Source organism: Cheilinus undulatus, linkage group 12 (genome assembly GCF_018320785.1).
Source record: "Cheilinus undulatus linkage group 12, ASM1832078v1, whole genome shotgun sequence".
Lineage (NCBI taxonomy): Eukaryota > Metazoa > Chordata > Actinopteri > Labriformes > Labridae > Cheilinus > Cheilinus undulatus.
In genome coordinates this window covers 33,833,734-33,851,506 of record NC_054876.1, presented here as the reverse complement: position 1 = coordinate 33,851,506, position 17,773 = coordinate 33,833,734, and the positions used below count along the sequence as shown (strand labels likewise).

The 17,773-nt window shown below is 40.1% G+C and overlaps 1 protein-coding gene across 3 annotated transcripts in view; it reads right to left on the bottom strand.

The window, feature by feature from the left end:
- Positions 1-7,468: 7,468 nt before the first annotated feature.
- nectin1a (nectin cell adhesion molecule 1a) overlaps positions 7,469-17,773 on the bottom strand; it is a 47,212-nt gene continuing 36,907 nt past the window's right edge. For all 3 annotated transcript variants that reach the window (XM_041801522.1, XM_041801523.1, XM_041801524.1), the window contains exons 4-10: positions 14,449-14,566; positions 14,176-14,357; positions 13,971-14,088; positions 11,106-11,257; positions 10,821-10,953; positions 10,661-10,724; positions 7,469-8,542 (exon numbers count right to left, since the gene is read on the bottom strand). In XM_041801522.1, coding sequence (XP_041657456.1) covers positions 8,225-8,542; positions 10,661-10,724; positions 10,821-10,953; positions 11,106-11,257; positions 13,971-14,088; positions 14,176-14,357; positions 14,449-14,566 — 1,085 coding nt within the window. In that variant the 3' untranslated portion in view covers positions 7,469-8,224. The remainder of the gene's footprint in view (positions 8,543-10,660; positions 10,725-10,820; positions 10,954-11,105; positions 11,258-13,970; positions 14,089-14,175; positions 14,358-14,448; positions 14,567-17,773) is intronic.

Here is a 17,773-nt window from a genome sequence, read left to right as displayed (position 1 = left end):
TTTTGGGGAGCTCACTTTGTATTTAAGACTAGCTGATAAATGAAAAATTCACAGATGTAGCACAAATTATCTGTGGAATAAAATGTTTTTATAAAAACAAGACTAAGCTAGTAAAGCATGTTTGCATTCATATGTGTGGTATTCATTCAGGGGAAGAAATCCCATAACCTCTAAAAAACAGGACCATATTATACTCTGCTAGTTAGCTTATTGAAACTTCTATGAGCTTCAAAATCAAAAACTATCACAAAAAACCAGCCCTCATCAAGAGCTGTCAGAGATGACTGTCAGTATATTAAAGGCCCTCCAAAATATCACAAATCCAGCTTTCAGGGGAGCTGACATCTTACTAAGGGGGGTAAAGTCTTTTCATAGTTCATACTATGGATTTGTGTCTGCTTAAGGCTTCCATAGACTGTATTCTAGGCCAACGTTTATGACCCACTGAAAGCAGCTCAGCGACCCACTTTTGGACCTTGGCCCACCTGTTGAGAACCACAGCTTTTGCAAATGTCATACAGTTTAATTTCAGTTTACTTGCATATCCATGTCAATGAATCAGACAGTTTGATATTATCTACTGTTATTATTTCATCCTACTAGTATTAGAGTATGAGTTTTAGGAAAGTTACCGCAATACTCATTTTAAACAAAGGTTTTCCAAATTAAATATATATATTTTTTACTTAATAACTGACATGTATACACATTTAAGCGGTTAACTTAAAACACATTCATTTTCATTGATCATGACTGATATTCATTCAGCTTCTTCAGCAGCATAAATATTTCAGAAACTATGATGCTATCAAAGGACTTTTTAATTTGCCCCGAATATAAATACTCCTATAAATTGGTGGAAACCAATCTAAAGACATTGGACTTACCATGTACAGTAGAATCAGCCTCAGTAGAGGTGTAACGTAGAAAAAGAAATGCCAGCCCTAGCAGTTGGGCCACCATGGTATCATGATGATCCTGAGTCCAAAAGTCTTTTCACTCAAAAAATAAAAAAAGTTGCAGATATAAAAAGTAGAACTCCGGCCCACAAACCAGTCAGTCAGTCAGAAGTCGCCCTCCACCTGAGATCGTCTCCCTGATCCACACGAAGAATCCTGTTGACTTTATGAGACTGAGAGTAGGAAGGTACGGAGGGTCACTAAACTGATTTGGTCTCAATTATTCATGTGTTTTTCCTTTCTCTCTATCCCTCCATCCCTCTTTCTTTCTCCTGCAGGGTTAGAATAACACTGAACTCATCTATTATACAAGACAGATGCATGGGAGGACAGGTTAGTTGTCCAAACACACCTGCACATTAACTAATATCTGATATCAAGGCTCTGCACATGAACATTCCTCCACACAGGTGTCCATCTTCATCTTTACTTTAATCTCCTAACACAAACATTAACAAAGTTATTAAAGCTCATGAGTTTATAATTGGGAGTTTAGAGTAATGAAAGCTTTCATCGGTGTGCACATTAATGAATACAGATGGACAGTATTAATTTCAGCCAGTCTTACAGTGTATGAGCAAAAAAGTGGGGGGTGATAAACAGGATATTAGATTAGATTTTATGACTGTCCTTTGTATTTCTAAACATTTTCAGCATACCCTTAGGCTGCACAAATAATTAAATTTTGAGACAATTAGAGCTCAGAAAGAGAAACCTTTTCTTTTAATTAAAGAAAAATCCTATCTTGGTCCAGTTGTGCAATTAAAGGCCTCAGATTTTAATTTTCAGAGGCCCGGAGAGCAGAGTAAACTACTGATGGGATTAGGATTAAAATAGATTTACAAATCTGGCATCGCACAGAGTTGGTCTGTGTTTCCTCACAACATGCAACATACAGTGACCTCGACACTCTGGGAGCCACTGTTTAAAGATGTAAAGCCGCAGCGTCTGATTAATGATGCCAAATTCTGCCACACATAGTCGTCTATGATATTATTATTGTTATTCTGTATATAAATTGTCCTAAATGCATGTTTATGCGTTTATTAAAAAAGAAAGAAAGAGAGGGGGAGAGCGTGTTAAGTGGAGAATGTAATGTGAGAGGTGTGTCATGAATGAATGCAGGACAGAGATCGGTTTTCCACTGTTGGCAAAGACTGAAATGCAGTAAAAAGAAAGCAGGTGATGAGGGAGAAGCTGTTGTATCCAGGTAGAAAAAATACAACAGTCAAAGGAAATTGCAATACATGTGTTGAAACAGTAAGATAAGAAAGCTATGATCAGAGATATTCCTCTCCATTGATGGATAATTCACTGTTTTAAAACATTTACAGCATATGCTGTATTCACAGGTGGTTTTACCATTAGTCAGGGACAGGCAGTTGCCTGGGGCCTTGTGCCCCAAGGGGTCTTGATATATAATCATTATAGGTGTGCATCAAATAATGAGGTGCATGTCTGAGATTACTGCAAGGCAGTCTGGCTGCAGACTACAGATCTCAGATGGTCCCTCTTGCAGACAACTATGGTGAGACGCTGCCCCAGTCAAAATGGAAGTACAAGCTAAAACCTTCTAAATAAAACCAGATTAAACTTCCAGTTAAGATCAGGGTAAGGATACCAAAGGTTAAACGTCAAAAAGCTGACCTGCAGGGGTGTAGATGGCCTAGTGATTAGGCAAAGCCCCAAGTAGTCCCATGCTGGGGTTCAAGTACCTTCCCATATGACTCTCCCCCACTCTCTCATCCCTGTTTTCAACTCTATCCACTGTCCTCCTCACTGATTAAGGCATAAAAAGCTCAAAAATCTGTCTTAAAAAACTGACCTGCAACACCTAATTACAAAACAGTTTAAAAAACAGAGTAAACAGTCTGCTTACAGGGAAAAAGAAACAGATGTCCCCCCTTTTTGGCAGCTGTTTTAAATCTCTTTTCTTTTTTTTTTTTGCTCATAGTGTTTAGATCAAAAGCCTTTGATTTTCAGTCACTTTTTAGTCATTTTCTCTATTGAATGTTTCAGTCTAGTTTTAGTTAACAGAAACGCAAAAACATTTTAGCCCAGTTGAAGTCAGTAAAATGTAAAATAACCTGAGGCTGCCTTTCAGCCCCAGGTTGTGGCATATCAGGCCCTGTAATAAACCCTTAGTGCCCCACGTGATCTAAACTTTTGCACATGACTGTATATCAAATCCATCTGGGCAACTCTCTATGAACAGCGTTTGGGAAGACCCTTTAAAAAGATCTTGGAGGGTGATTGGACAAGCATTTGGTCTGTCACATTGATTACAGGCCAATCAGAACAAATAAAAAAACAGAATACATTGTAGGAGCATGCCGCCCCAACAGGTAAAAAACACAAAGCATCAGGGCATCAGTTCCTGCTGTTCACTATCAGTGGAGTCAGGTGGTGAATCAAACTCTTGTCAAAGCCAGTTGGGAGAAAAACAAAACACCGTTTCCCCCTAGAAGAGTTGTTGGTCCAGTTCTTTGCTCATCTTTCATTGAAGAAATGTTGTCCACTTCTGATTAAACTGCTGCTATAGCTGCATCAACACTAATTTCTTCACTGACATGCATGCAGTTCAACTCAACCACACCGGTAGCCACCGCCTTGTTCTCCTCAAATGATACTGATTGATCAGTTTATTCTTTGACCTGGCACAAGTGATGATAGACATGGGATCTGGCCAATCCATAGGCTTTGCTTAGTTTATTCACACGCACACCTGGACTAGAGACAACATTAAAATATTTCAGTTATAGTGACTTTGAGTTATGGGCTGCACGGCAGCACAAGGGTTAGCACTGTTGCCTCACAGCAAGAGGGTTGGTGGTTCATTTCCTGGTCAGGGCCTTTCTGTGTGGAGTTTGCATGTTCTCCGCGTGCATGTGTAGGTTCTCTCCGTGTACTCTGGCTTCCTCCCACCACCAAAGACATGCTTGTTAGGTTAAAGCTGTAGTAAGCGATTTATTTTTAGTGTTGTATGCCCACAAAAACAACACAACCCCTCAGGGTCTTGTTACTGAAGCCATCTAACAGAATAACACACTTCTGCAATGCCTCCTCACGTTGCACTCTCACTTGAGGAAAACCAGCAAGGGACGATGCTCCAGCCAATGAGGAGGCTATACTCCCAAGCCAATCAAGGCTCAGGTCAGAGGGAGCGTTCCTATTGGCCACTGTAGAAGGTGTGCTTCCGCCTCTCAGCTCAGTGAGAAGTTGATACAATGGAGGAGTTACTGGTGGTGTTCGGTCCCATATAGAATTTGTTCATGCTGAGACGAAGTGTTTCCTTGCCTATGATCCGGCCATTGATTTCAGTGGAAAAGCTGAGCAATATCACTCCACCAGAGCTTTGGCACTATCAGTATTCTACTGAGCAGACATGCACATTCGCGAGGAGGTATGTGAGAAGAGGGGCAGAGCTACGAAACTCAAACAGGGAGAAGAACAGGAAGGGAGGGGAGTAGAGTTGATTCTACACGGTTCTCATCGAATGTTGCATACTCAGGCTTTAACTGGTGACTCTAAATTTGCTGTGGGTGTGAATGTAGGCGTGCCTGGTCGTGTGTCTCTATAAGTCAGTCCAGGGTGTACCCAGACTTTCGCCCAGTGACAGCTGGGAAAGGCTCCAGCCTCCCTCGACACTCAACAGGATAAGCAGTATAGAAAATGGATGGATGGAGTTTGAGTTATGATGTTGCTCAAAGAGATGACTAGTAGGTATTAATGGGTTTTGATATTTTAGATTTAGGTATATGCTGACCACCTTAAGCATATCGGACTCACTCCAAATTACCAAAGCCTGTTTTCAAAAATTACATGAACAAAGACCACTGTAATTGATAAGAGACTTTCCTTTTCATTACACACCCTGCCTTTCTTTTGTTTTGTTTTTTAAATTTAATAAGTAATAAAAGGCTAAAACAAATACATGTATCTCGGTGTGTATTCGGTTGGTTTCATGCAGAAGGAGAGCAGTTTGGGATAAGAAAGTTAAGAGTACAGACCATCACAGACCTCAGGTCCCCCAGAGGCAGTACAGCTGTCTCAGAGTGACCCAGATCTTTTCCAAAGCTGAGATATTAAAACTTGCTATGCAAAGAAAAGATGCAACCAAAGTAAAAGGGTTCTGAATAAAGAAAGCTCCAAGTCTGTATGGTTTCTCAGAGCTGGACATCACTTGTCTGCTAATGGGAGCTGCAGTCATTGTCAAGGATTTCATCATGCAGCAGCAGACTGAAAGTGTAGCCTGCAGAAACTTTAGATAAAAGCAGGATGTCTGAACAATGTCATGTTTTTTCCATGCGTATAAATGTTTTCCGGCTCTGAAATCACTGATGTTAATAAAATAGAAAGGTGCTGATTGCTCAGTGGTTCTGTACATGTGCCACATGGACAGAGGCTGTTGTCCTCGCCCTGCGGTAGAGAAGTCTATAGAATAGTCAAAGGAAGTCTATAATAATATAATCCGCAAATCCGCATTGATTCCACACCCTTGGAAAGTATTTCAGTTTTAAAAATGAGGTGTTGTATGAACTAAGTTGAAGTTGTGGATATTAAATGACACACTTTGGGTCTAGTGGTTAAGCTTCTTTCTCGCATGGCATTCCCTGCTCTCTCTCTCTCCAGTTTTAAAGTCTGTCTTTGGTCCTGTCTGAATAAAGGTTAAAAAAAAAAGCCACAAAATAAACCGTTAAACAACTGACACACCAAACCTTTTTATCATATTATTACAACTGAATGGCAAATGCAGGGGCTTAAAATCCTTTTAAAAATCCCCTTTCTGAACTGTATTTGACCCCGTAGTGGAACAGATGATAGGTCTACTTAATATGATGACAGTTTCCTGTTTAAAAATTGCTTCTAGGCTAATCCTAAATAATTGTGTCTGCGTGGATAAGCTGAGTCTGGGAGACTGTAACATCACAGTGAGATCTAGAGCTAATGTTAGCATGCTAACATGCACCCTCTGTCAATAACATGCTGGTATTCCAGATGTCTTCGTGTCATGAAAGGGGTAGCGAGATAAGACACCTTCTGATGAAGTCTGAACTCTGGTGGTTGTGGCAGTGATGTGATGAGGTGTAGACTCCAGAGGAGCAGGACTGAGATGCCTATGAGATGGAAAAGAGGTGACTAGGCTAGAGGAGATCACACTAAAAGACAATTGACTATGAAGAAAAGGAGAAGTGGCTTTAAAATATGACAGCTGCAGGATAATTGGTCAAAAGAGATCAGCTGATCACCAGAGCAGGACAACAAAGCAAGCAGGAGAGACATGATTGAGTGACAGGATGAATGAGTATGAAACAGTGTTACTGCTTGAACTTCAGCTTCATTTGTTTTTGTATAGCATGCTAACATTTTTCTGACTGGCATTTGATAACTGGAAACGTCAAAGTGGAATAGATTTCAACAAAGTAATATTTAAACAAAAATTTGTAATGTGAAATATATAATAAGTGGCAATTGGTACTAGTAGTCTCACAGTTAGTGAAATAGGGATCACCTGAGTGCAGTGAATGTGTCTGAAGTGATTGCAGTATAAAGACACCTTTGTTTGGAAGGTTGTCCTCACAAACTGAGTGGCCATGCAAGAAAGAGACTAGAAAGAGAGGCCACTAAGACACCCATGACTACTCTGAAGGAGTTGAAACCTTCAGCAGCTGACATGGGAGAGACTCTGCATACAACAGCTGAACAACGGTTCTTCACCAGTCAAAGCTTTCTGGGAGAGTGGCAAAGAGAAAGCCACTGTTGAAGAAAACTCTTTGAATCTCAACTAGAGTTCACTAAAGGGCATGTGGGAGACTCCATGGTCAAGTGGGAGAAAAAGATGGGACCAAAAAGGTGCTTTCTGGCCATTAGACCAGACGCTATGTTTGGCGGACACCAAATCTTGCTCATCACCTCAAACACACTATCCCCACTGTGAAGCACGGTGGTGGCAGCATCATGCTGTGGGGATGCTTCTCAGTAGCTGGCTCTGGAAGGCTCGTAAAGGTAGAGGGTAAAATGAACGCAGAAGACCTCAATCCAATAGACAATTATTGCAGGACTTGAAAAGGGCTTTTCATGCCTGATCCCTGTACAACCTTACAGAGCTTTAGCAGTTTTGCAAAGAGGAATGGAGTAAAATTACAGCGTCCAGATGTGCACGCCTGATTGAGACTCAGTGCATCTACACTGCTCAAAAAATAAGGGGAACACTTCCCAGATCTCGAAGAATGAAATATTCCAGTTGAAAATCTTTACTTATTACAAAGTAGAATGCGTTGAGAATAAAATAACATAAGAAGTATCAACCAAAATCATTAGCCCATGGAGGACTGGATTCAGAATCATACTCAACATAAAAGTGGAAGTGAAGTGAAGTCCAGTCTGGTTTATAAAGTGATCTCTACATAGTAAAAGTGTGTTATGTGTTTTTTTTTTATAATTTTCAGTCACCATAAACACAAGTTGAAATTATCATTTTTATTTAAATGCTAAAAATTCAAGGCTCATCCAACAACCAGTCTCAATGAGAACTAAAACCCACAAATACCACGAATAAAAACATCAATTTCATGAAACAATATTTCTTCAGTAAACAAAAATGTTTTTTTCATTGCAAAGAAAAAACATTAAAGATACAAAATACAAACACAGTAAAAGTATTTTATCTGGGCAGGAGGTAAAGCAAAAGGTGAGTTCCTCTGTTCTACAGTAGAAGGATTGTAGATGTGTGACACGAGATATAGAGAGTGGGCAGTAGAAATAAATGGAGTATATAATACTTTTTAAGCTTTCTTTTCATCTTTTTTATACAAAATTTTACAATATCAGATAAAGTGAGGGGTCAATCACACCAGAGATAAAGAAATAATCCTACACTTGAAGCATTTGTAAATAAAATGTAACACATCCATGCAATATTTATCTTTAAATGACATTAAATCATCTCAGACTTGACCTCCTGTGATCCTAAAACTCATGGTTTAAAAATCTTCCCTTTTCATACCATAGACTGTATAATGTAAGACAAGACAAAACAGTGAAAATATTTTAAAATTTGACTTTGTCTGAAATGTCCGACATCAGAAGCTGCATTGTCTTTTGACTTCTGGAGCTGTCCAAAAAGATGAAGCCAGTGTAGAGACACCGTCTGATAGTTCAGGGTCAAACCAAATCCTCCTCTCCAGAAACCTTCAGGTGAATATCTGGTTGTTTCTTCTGTCCTCTTTGGAGCAGTTTGAGTTTATGACAAATGAAGAGTCGGTTCAGACGTACTGCTCTTTGGGGAAAGTGTACCCCCCGACCCCTGGAGGAGGAGAAGTCAGGCCTGGTACTGAAGGGTATTTAAAGATGGCTGTGGTGTGTGGTGGAGGAGAGAAAGTGTTTTTTGACATGGTGTTGCTGCTGCTGCTGCTGGTTACTGGGGTTGTGTGTGATGAGTGGTATGGGTGCTGGGGCAGAAACGACAGAGGAGGGTTGATTGGAGGGGAGTAGGGCTCAGGGTAGTCCTCCTTGTTGCAGGCCAGTCGATAGCTCACGTAGTCCGCCGTGTTGGGGAGTTCTTCATAGAAACGTCCTGAATGCTGTAAAGTGATGACAGAGATACAACTCGTTAAAGATGGTTCAATATGGAAAACAAGACACATACTCTATGGACAGTGCATATATGGTATAACAGGTGGGGCAAAATGGCTTGTGTTATAAGATGATCAAATATCGCTAATATAATTATTCAAAGTGTCTGACAACATTACAGAAAGCATTCCAAGCATCTCTAATAGGTTATCCTGAATCTGTGACTGAACGTGTCACAGGTAAATGAGGGTAATGTGAACAGAAGTTTATTGGCCAGAAAAGAAGATGGCAGTGGGATAATGTAATAAAGCTGTGAAAATAAGTTAAAGGATGAAGTATGATGAGAGGCGAAACTGAGACCAGATTACTCTAAATAATTACAGGACTCCTGCATTTGACCTTTTTATGGGCATTATGTGATCTTCAGTGAATCAAGTATCATGATGATTAACTTTTGTAATTGTGATTAATCACAGACCCCCTTGGTTGTTGCAGTAACATGCGAAGTTACTTCAGTTTTTAACTTTCCTTTTGTTTCTACTTGATGTAAATGATTTAAAAACTTTGGATTATAAGAGATAATAACTCTCCATCTCTATCTACATCTTGTTCTCTGCTCAAAAATTGTTGTTATGAATTTCCACCAGATGCATGATGTAAGATAATCTCAAAAGGCATCGTATTCTAGTCTTGTAGTTAGTGACCAATAGTCTTTGCAAAATCTCAGTCTGAGACTAAAAACTCAGCAGCTTGCTGACAAATTGTCTTTAGATGTCAGAGGGTCTCAGGTGTCAGTCTTTTTAGAGTCTTTTAAGAGTTGAAGAGCAAAGTCCTCTGGTGAAAGGCCAGCATAAGATGTTTTAACGTCCAAGGAGTGCTATAGAGTAGTAGTATAGAGGCTTTGCATTTTCTACTTTTGTTTAATAAAGGTTAATCATTGTAAGGTAACAATAACATGCTTAGAAAGGTGAACCTTTGCAAAGAAAGAAAGTAATAAGACTACTATACAAGAGGTTTTTTTTTTCATTATTCTTAAAATAACTTTGACTTCTGCTCTTTGGTGTGTAAACACTGTACCAGAATATGTACAAAGCATTGCTGAGTGAAAGGAGAGAAAAAATATCTGACATCTTCAACATAATTGGCATTTAGAAACACACAATTCAAACATTCATGCCTGCTTTCTTTGACTCTATAGCAAATAAGTAGGGAAGAGAAAAGCAGCAACATTAAAAAATTAAAGGTCAATTTTCTGTATTTCCTTTATTTTGGACCCTCTCCACCTCTCTCTGCTGCTCTAAAGGTCAGTGCTGTTAAGTCTTTTGGAAACAGTCAATGCTTAAAATTATATTCATGCATAACACTCGGTCCACTACTCATGGTTACACAGATTCCACCTGAAAAAGTAAGTTGGAACCCAAATTTTGCTGCAGCATGCTCTGATATAACATTTCCACTATTCTGCAGTAACAACAAAAAATTATCCTTGTTAGAAATATGTAAGTCTGTGGTATTACCAAATCTAGTAGAACACTCTACAGTTGAGCTCATTTATAATACTTCAACACTGGCAGTTCATTTAAATAGCAGCCCAGCTAGATGCACAGTTTGGGCTATTTATAATCTAAAAGAGGGAGGATGCACTTTATTAATCCCTCAAGGGGAAACTTAATTTCTATACTCTGTTGTTGAACACAAACGCTGAAATAAATGCACATACACAATCAGGAGCTGCTACCGCCTGGATATTTTTGAAAGATTTTAATATTATCACATTTTTGACATTTTCAAGAGGGGAGATAAGAGAATGGATGTGAAAATTGTCACATTTTTTGTATTGTTTTTGCAGTTGGGAAAATTGCATCCCTATTTAATGGCTGCCATGGCAACACGTTTTTAAGTTCATCATTTGTTTTTTCCTCACTGACACAAAGGAACCCCTGACCTGTATTGGCAGATTACTGACTGTGACTCAGCTTGTTAGGCACCTTCTTTCAGCCACCAGGCTTTCTGGGAACACTTCCCTTTGGCTTTGGCAGTGTTTTTTGTTCTATTTTGATGCTCTAATGCCCTTGAGCAGTCTGGCAGCTCTTTAAACATGTGACATTTCAAAGTGTCAAAGGTACCTGGATGTCATCTGCTGGTCTTTTCCTTATCGGCTGGGACAGTTTTCTGGACGGAGAGTCATTCCTGATCCGGGAGGAAAGGAAAATAAAAGATGAGGAGTGGTACTCCAGGGTACAAAACAGCAAACAAAGGAAACAAAAGAGGGGATGGTTTACATACGAGGAGTCGTCTTTTCTGCTTCTTATTTTGAGCACCAGAACCGTCACAGTGATGCCCATGAGCACTCCAGCAGCCAGTAATAAGGCGATTACACTGATGACATCCCCAGTTGCAATCTGTGGTAATGGTTTGTCTGAAAAAAACACAAAAAAAACAAACATTTCAGTTTAGAGTGGTTTAAGAGGTATGTTTTTTCTAGCAACACTGTTTGATTTCTTATTATATATCATCTTTAACATTATTAGCAGTAGTAGTTTTCTTCTCTCATAGTCCAGGTGAACGTACCTATAATGCTGACCTCCACAGAGGCTGATCTTGTCCCAATGCTGTTGGTTGCGTCACACACATAGGTGCCTTGTATGTCATATGTGACTGGTCCTTTAAATATGAGGACGTTGTCTCGGATCTCTGCATTACTCGGTATTGTGTTGTTGATACTGGAGAGCAAACAGAAAGTATCACTTACATATATAAAAAGTGCTCAAAGGACACCTTCAATCAATTCTTTGCCCTTGTAAATAACTTCAATTTATAGTAGGAGAGATGAATTCTGCTTTTAAACAGTTCTTTATGTATTTATTTATCATATTTATTTACACTCCCCTCCTTAAGTATTGGAGCAGTAAGGCCAATTCCTCTATTTTTACTGTAGACTAAAAACATCAAAAGATGAATATGAGACAAGAGATTAATATTTCAGCTTTTATTTCCAGGTACTTACATCTGGATTTGATGGATAACTTTTCGTTTGAACCCACCCATTTTTCATGTGAGCAAAACAAGCGGCAACCTCCGGTCCTAAAAAAATGAAGCCTATGCGGAAGTGCCAAAAATTGCTATACCGCGAGTGTCCACTTGAGGCTGGCTGCAGGAACACCGGATGTCCCGTCTGGACTCTTGTTAAACAGCCAATTTTGACACACAAAATAAACTGGTTTACAGCCTGGTTCAAAACACCAAACGTGTCTCATTAGCTAGTGTCTTATTGTGCTCCCAATGTACGGGGGTGATTTTTTTTTTGTACCACGATCGTTTCACGATATTTAGGATGAAAGCTGATTGGCCCGTCTCATTTGATTGACAGATAGCTCGGCAGGCAGAGGCTCCATTTCTGTCAACCGGCATGCTAGCTAGCAGTCTGACAGGAAGTCGCGCTTAGTGAGCGGGCCGTTAGGTTGATCCAAAGTTCGGTTGAGACCGCAATTTCAACATGGAAGCGTCCACGGATTGGCTTCAAAAGCCGTTTTGAGTCCGCCTATTGTAAGCAGATGACTGACGTCACATGGGGTTTGTCCAATTCTTCCTACAGTCTATGGAGCAAAAGTATTGGAATATGTGAGTGGCAGATATGTCCTATATTTGGGTTTTGCCTTTGGAGACAGCACTTATAGTTAGAGGTGTAACCAACATGAACACCAGAGCGCTGTCTATGGGTGAAAAACAAGCAACTGTGAAGCTGAGGGAAGATGAAAAATCTATCAGCGCCATTCCACAAACATTGGAACATTGGCCATCACCAGCACAACCATTAGGAATGTCCTAAAGAAGAAAGAAATGACTGGTGTACTCAGTAACAGATGTTAAACGGGTAGACCAATAAAAACAGCAGCAGTTGACGACAGAAACATTGTGAGAGATGTAAAGAAAGACCGTAAAACAACTGTTAGTGACATCAGCAACAACCTCCAGTGGGCAGGAGTGAAAGTATCTCCATCTACTGTTCACAGAAGACTTTATGAACAAAAGAACAGAGGCTACACCAGAAGATGCAACCACTCATTAGCAAGAAGAATAGGGAGACCAGGCCGGAAATTGCCAAAAAGTAAAAAGTCGAGTCATGAAAATTCTGGGGCAAAGCTTTATGGACTGATGAGACAAAGATGAGCCTTTACCACAGTGATGGAAAGACTAAAGTTTGGAGAAAGAAAGGATCTGTTCATGATCCCAAACATACAAGCTCATCTGTGAAACACAGTGGAGGTAATGTCATGGCTTGGGCTTGCATGGCTTCTTCTGGGACAGGCTCTTAATCATCATTGATGATGTAACACATGATGAACTCAGAAGTCTACAGAAACATTTTGTCTGCCAATTTAAAGAAAGATTCAACTAAACTGATTAGGAGATCCTTCATCATGCAGCCAGATAATGACCCAAAACACACAGCCAAAACAACAAAGGGGTTCATCAGGGGCAAGAAGTGGAAGGTTTTAGACTGGCCAAGTCAATCTCCAGTCGTAAACCCTATAGAGCATTTTACTTGCTAAAGAGGAGACTGAAGGGAGTAACTCCCGAAACAAACAACAACTGAGAGGCTGCAGGGAAAGCCTGGAAAAGCATCACAAAAGCAGAATGCTACAGTTTGGCGATGTTGGTGGGTCATAGGCTGCTGCAGCTACTGCAAGCAAAGGATTAAATTTGATTTTAAAAAATTGTGTTTCATTACAAATAATGCTATACTCTAAGTTGTTGTTGTCTAAGTTGATGACAAACCCAAATGTTTTCAGTCTACAGCAAAAAAAAAGGAATTGGTCTCACTGTTCAAATACTTTTGGAGGGGAGTGTAGATCATCCTTTCAAACTGAATCTCTTCCTTAACAGCTGCCTCTCCAATTGAGCCTCCACCCAATGACCAACCAATCAGAGAGCCCTCTCTCATAGCAACTGTTGGCGTGCTACTTTTGGGTAGACGGCTGAGTCTTTTTAATGCATCAGGGTAAACTTGTGTATTCTAATTTTGTTTCTTCAAAATGCTTAAAGGGTGTGTTAGGGGTGTCTGCAAGAGCAACTCAAAATAACATACATTTTTTATCATTTGATTTGGTTTTAAAACAAGTAAAAGAAAAATGAGCCATTTTCATTTGTTATTCAATTATCTGTGTAATATAAAATGAACAAATGACACAGATTCCTACTGTATCTTTGTCTCCATACTTTCACTGAGGCCAAGTTTGTAAATGAACTTAATCAATCTGATATAGATAAATATTAGTCAAACTGTGGGGTATTAATAATTGTTATAAATGGGAAGAAGCCCAGTGACAAGATATTTGGTCTAACCCTGGCAAAAATACCAGAAACAGCAGGGCTTGACAAAGGGTCAACTCACTGTATTAAGGTTTCAACATGAGATAGCCAAGTCATACTCACAGTCTCCACTGATACAGAGAGACAGCTGGGTTAGCATCAGCCAGGCAGTTCAGCTGGACATTTTCACGGTTCAGGTACCAGTTTCCGTCAAAACCATCCACCATTACATCAGGTTCATCTGATAGAAAAACATAAGAGATTCAGCTCCTTTATTAAATGAAAGCTGTCAATCTGTGTTCTTATTGCAGTCTGCCAGAATACTTACACTGAATATCAAGGGTGACGCTGTCAGTGAAGACCTCCTCATTGTATGAGGTCACACAGGTGAGCGTCTCTTTGTGTGTCTCTCTGCTTGGCACCAAAATGTAGTCGCTCTGTACGGTGAATGTCCCATCTGAGTTTCTGTACTCTCGGGTCATCACTTCTCCTGGCACTCTTGTCTCCCACCTGTTCACATCAAGAAGAAATCAGTGTCATAACATGAATTATATCTGAAGACTGATTCATTGGTCCTTCACTGAGACTAAATTTAACACACCTGATGGTTCCTGGTGGTTTTCCATTGGCTGAAATGCAGGTGGCAACCGGTGTTTTCAGATTGGATGAGCGAGCCACGAGGGTAGGCGTAGACAAGCTCATTTGAGTTGTTGGGCGAACTGAGGTAATGAAAGTAACCAAAGAATTAACTTGAGCAATTTCCAACATGTTTATATCATTCAAATTTCTAACAGGTTGACCTTTGATTGAATATAAAAAGCATCTGATTAGTAATCAATTTGCACACAACAATGTCATTTGGAGCCCTTTGTTCTTAGAAATTGGTTCAAGGTTCAGAATTTCACAGTATGTTTCTACCATCTACACTGCATGGACAAAAGTATTCTGCTGTCTGATCATTACACAAACAGGAACTTTGTTCACATTGTATTCAAATACTTTAATATGGACTTGGCTCACTTTCACAGCTCTAACAGCGTTCACTCTTCTCGTAAGGTTTTCCTCAAGAGTTTGGAATGTTTTTGAGGGAATTTGTGCCCATTCTTTCTTCAAGGCATTTATGAGGTCAGACACTGATGCTGGACAAGAAGATCTGGCTAACGATCCATTCCAGTTCATCCCAAAGGTGCTCGATGGGGTTGAGGTCAGGGCTCTGTGCAAGCCAGTCAAGTTTCTCTAAACTGTACTCCTCAAACCATCTGTTTGTAGTCCTTGCTTTGTGCACAAGGGTTCAGTCATGTTGGAATAAAAAAGAGCCTTCCCCCAAACTGTTGCCACAAAATTGGAAGTATAGCATTTTCCAAAATGTCTTGGTATGCTGAGGCATTATGATTATGATAGCCCAAATCCTGAAAAACAGCCCCATACCATTAAGCCTCCTCCACCAAACTTCACAGTTGGCTCAATGCAGTCAGGCAGGTAATGTTCTACCACCTAACCCTGACCCACAAATCTGACTGAAGCATGATTTATCACTACAAAGAACAGGCTTCCACTGCTCCACAGTCCAGTGTCTGTCTGCTTTACACCACTGCATCCAGTGCTTGGTGTTGGATTGGTAAAGTGTGCCTTCCTACAGCTGCTAAGCCATGGAAACCCATTCCACAAAGCTCCTGCCACACAGGTTTTTGAGCTTGCATTAATGCCAGAGGAATTTTCAGGACTCGTCAGATATGGAATCAGCAGAGTGTTAGCAATTTTTACACACCATCCAAATCTTCATTAAGTGGTTACTGAACTTCATTGAGTTTCTTGAAGATGTTTCACCTCTCCTCCAGAAGGCTTCTTCAGTTCTAAACGTGACTGGGGCCAAGCTTGGCATTTATAGCCTCTGTTGACCATCCACATGCTAATGATCTGGGTGGTCATCTGAGAGATGTTGACCCAGTTTCACCTAAGGGCATGTCCTCCTAGGACTCTTCAGGTTCACACGCCCTTGGGTGAAACTGGGTCAACAACTCTGCCGACTCTCAGGTGACCCAGGTGACTCAGCTGTGAACAACTCTCAGGTGACCGACCAGGGGTCTCATTCATAAAACAGTGCATAGAATCCAGACTAAAAGTGTATGTGCACCAAAACCTTGGAAATGGCATGCGCCCCCAAATGGTTCAGATTTATAAAACTGTGCCCACGCACATCTATATGCAGTTATCTTTTTTATAAATCCCGGTCCATTTGGAAATGTGTGCATGTAGACCTGCCTCCTGCTCCACCCTTTACATGCCATAACTTTAAACAGTCAATGAATGAAAATGGCTATCAATGAGCCAGCAGAGCAGAGGCAACAGCAACCAGAAATAACCTTTCTGACACTGAAACAGAGGTACTTGATAATAAAAGGACAGTTAGACAACACTCAGTGTTAAGGGAATTGTCACAAAACAATAACAGACTGACACCACACTGCTGCTGCATGCGCTTCTCTTATAGTGCAAATCCACCTTTCATCATTACGTTAGAGCATCACTTTTTATATCTGCAGAGAGCGGATATAAATAAAAGTTTGATCGATGTACAAAGGCTTTTATTTATTCACTCTTTATTCTGGTGAGGTCAGCATAAACTATATCAGATTATTAGAATATATTCAAGTTTTGTGAGATCTGTCCAGGATTCGTTTACTCACTTTGCTCAATTATATGATTAAATACGTGCAGGTGATAAAAGATTTGCTCAGGAATGAGAGAGCGTAGATGATTCCGTACAACGCAGACACCTGTCTCTGTTTTGTCTGTGCATCTTGCATTAAAGTGAAACTTATTCAAACTAAAAATCACAAGGTGATAACAAAGAAAATATAGGCGCTGTGGTCTGCAATATTTTCTCACTTCTTGGCATTTGGATTTCTACATTGAATGATGACGTTACGGTTCAAACATTTATGCTCAGGATGATGAATAAAGGTGAGACTCACCATGTGTGTTGCCGATTTCCCTCTAGCTCTGAAACCTTTGTACATAAGGGTCACAGTTTGCTTACTGTCTGTTTTTAGAGATCAAGTACTTTGTTACGCACACTAACTTCAGGCCCCGTTTTGTGCGAACGTATTGGTTATAAATGAGACCCCAGATCATTAGTATGTGGTCAACAGAGACTATAAATCCAAAATCAAGTCCAGTTACCCCCTTGACAAGGATTTGGATAACCATGACCAGGAAGAAAGAGAACCTAAACATTTTACACACAATACGCCTTAGCAGTGGTTGACCACACACTGTGATTTTGAGTGATCTTCTGCTTTGTGGCTAAGTTGCAGTTGTTCCTAAACTCTTCCACTTTCAAATAATATCACTTACTGCTGAATGTGGAATATCCAGCAGGGATAAAATTTCACAAACTGTCTTATTGCAAAGGTAGCATCCATCACAGTACCACACTTTAAGTCATTGAGCTCTTCAGAACGACTCACTTTGTATCACAAATATTTGCAAATGGAGACTGCATGGCTAGAAGCTTGATTTTATACATCTTTGGCATTGGGTCTGATTGAAACACCTGAATTCAATAATTAACAGGTGTGGCCAAATACTTTTGACCATATAGTGTATCAACTACAGATATTTTGCATCACTCTTAAGGTCTCCAATATCTGATCAGAAGAATAGCATTTTCTTTAAAGCCATTTCAACAACATATGCTGACCTTTTTTTGCTAGTAACAAGATACATTTTTAGTTTATTCACAAAACAGAAAACAATAATCAACAGTAAGCCTTAATTAGACAAGAGACAGTCGGTGAGGGCTGATATGACCTACAAATCACTTACCCACAATTTCCACATAGGACGACTGCGCCGCGCACCGAAGTGCTGCGGGTTTGGTCCGACCAAAGTCAAGCGACCTCACCCACTGGAAGCGAGTCTAC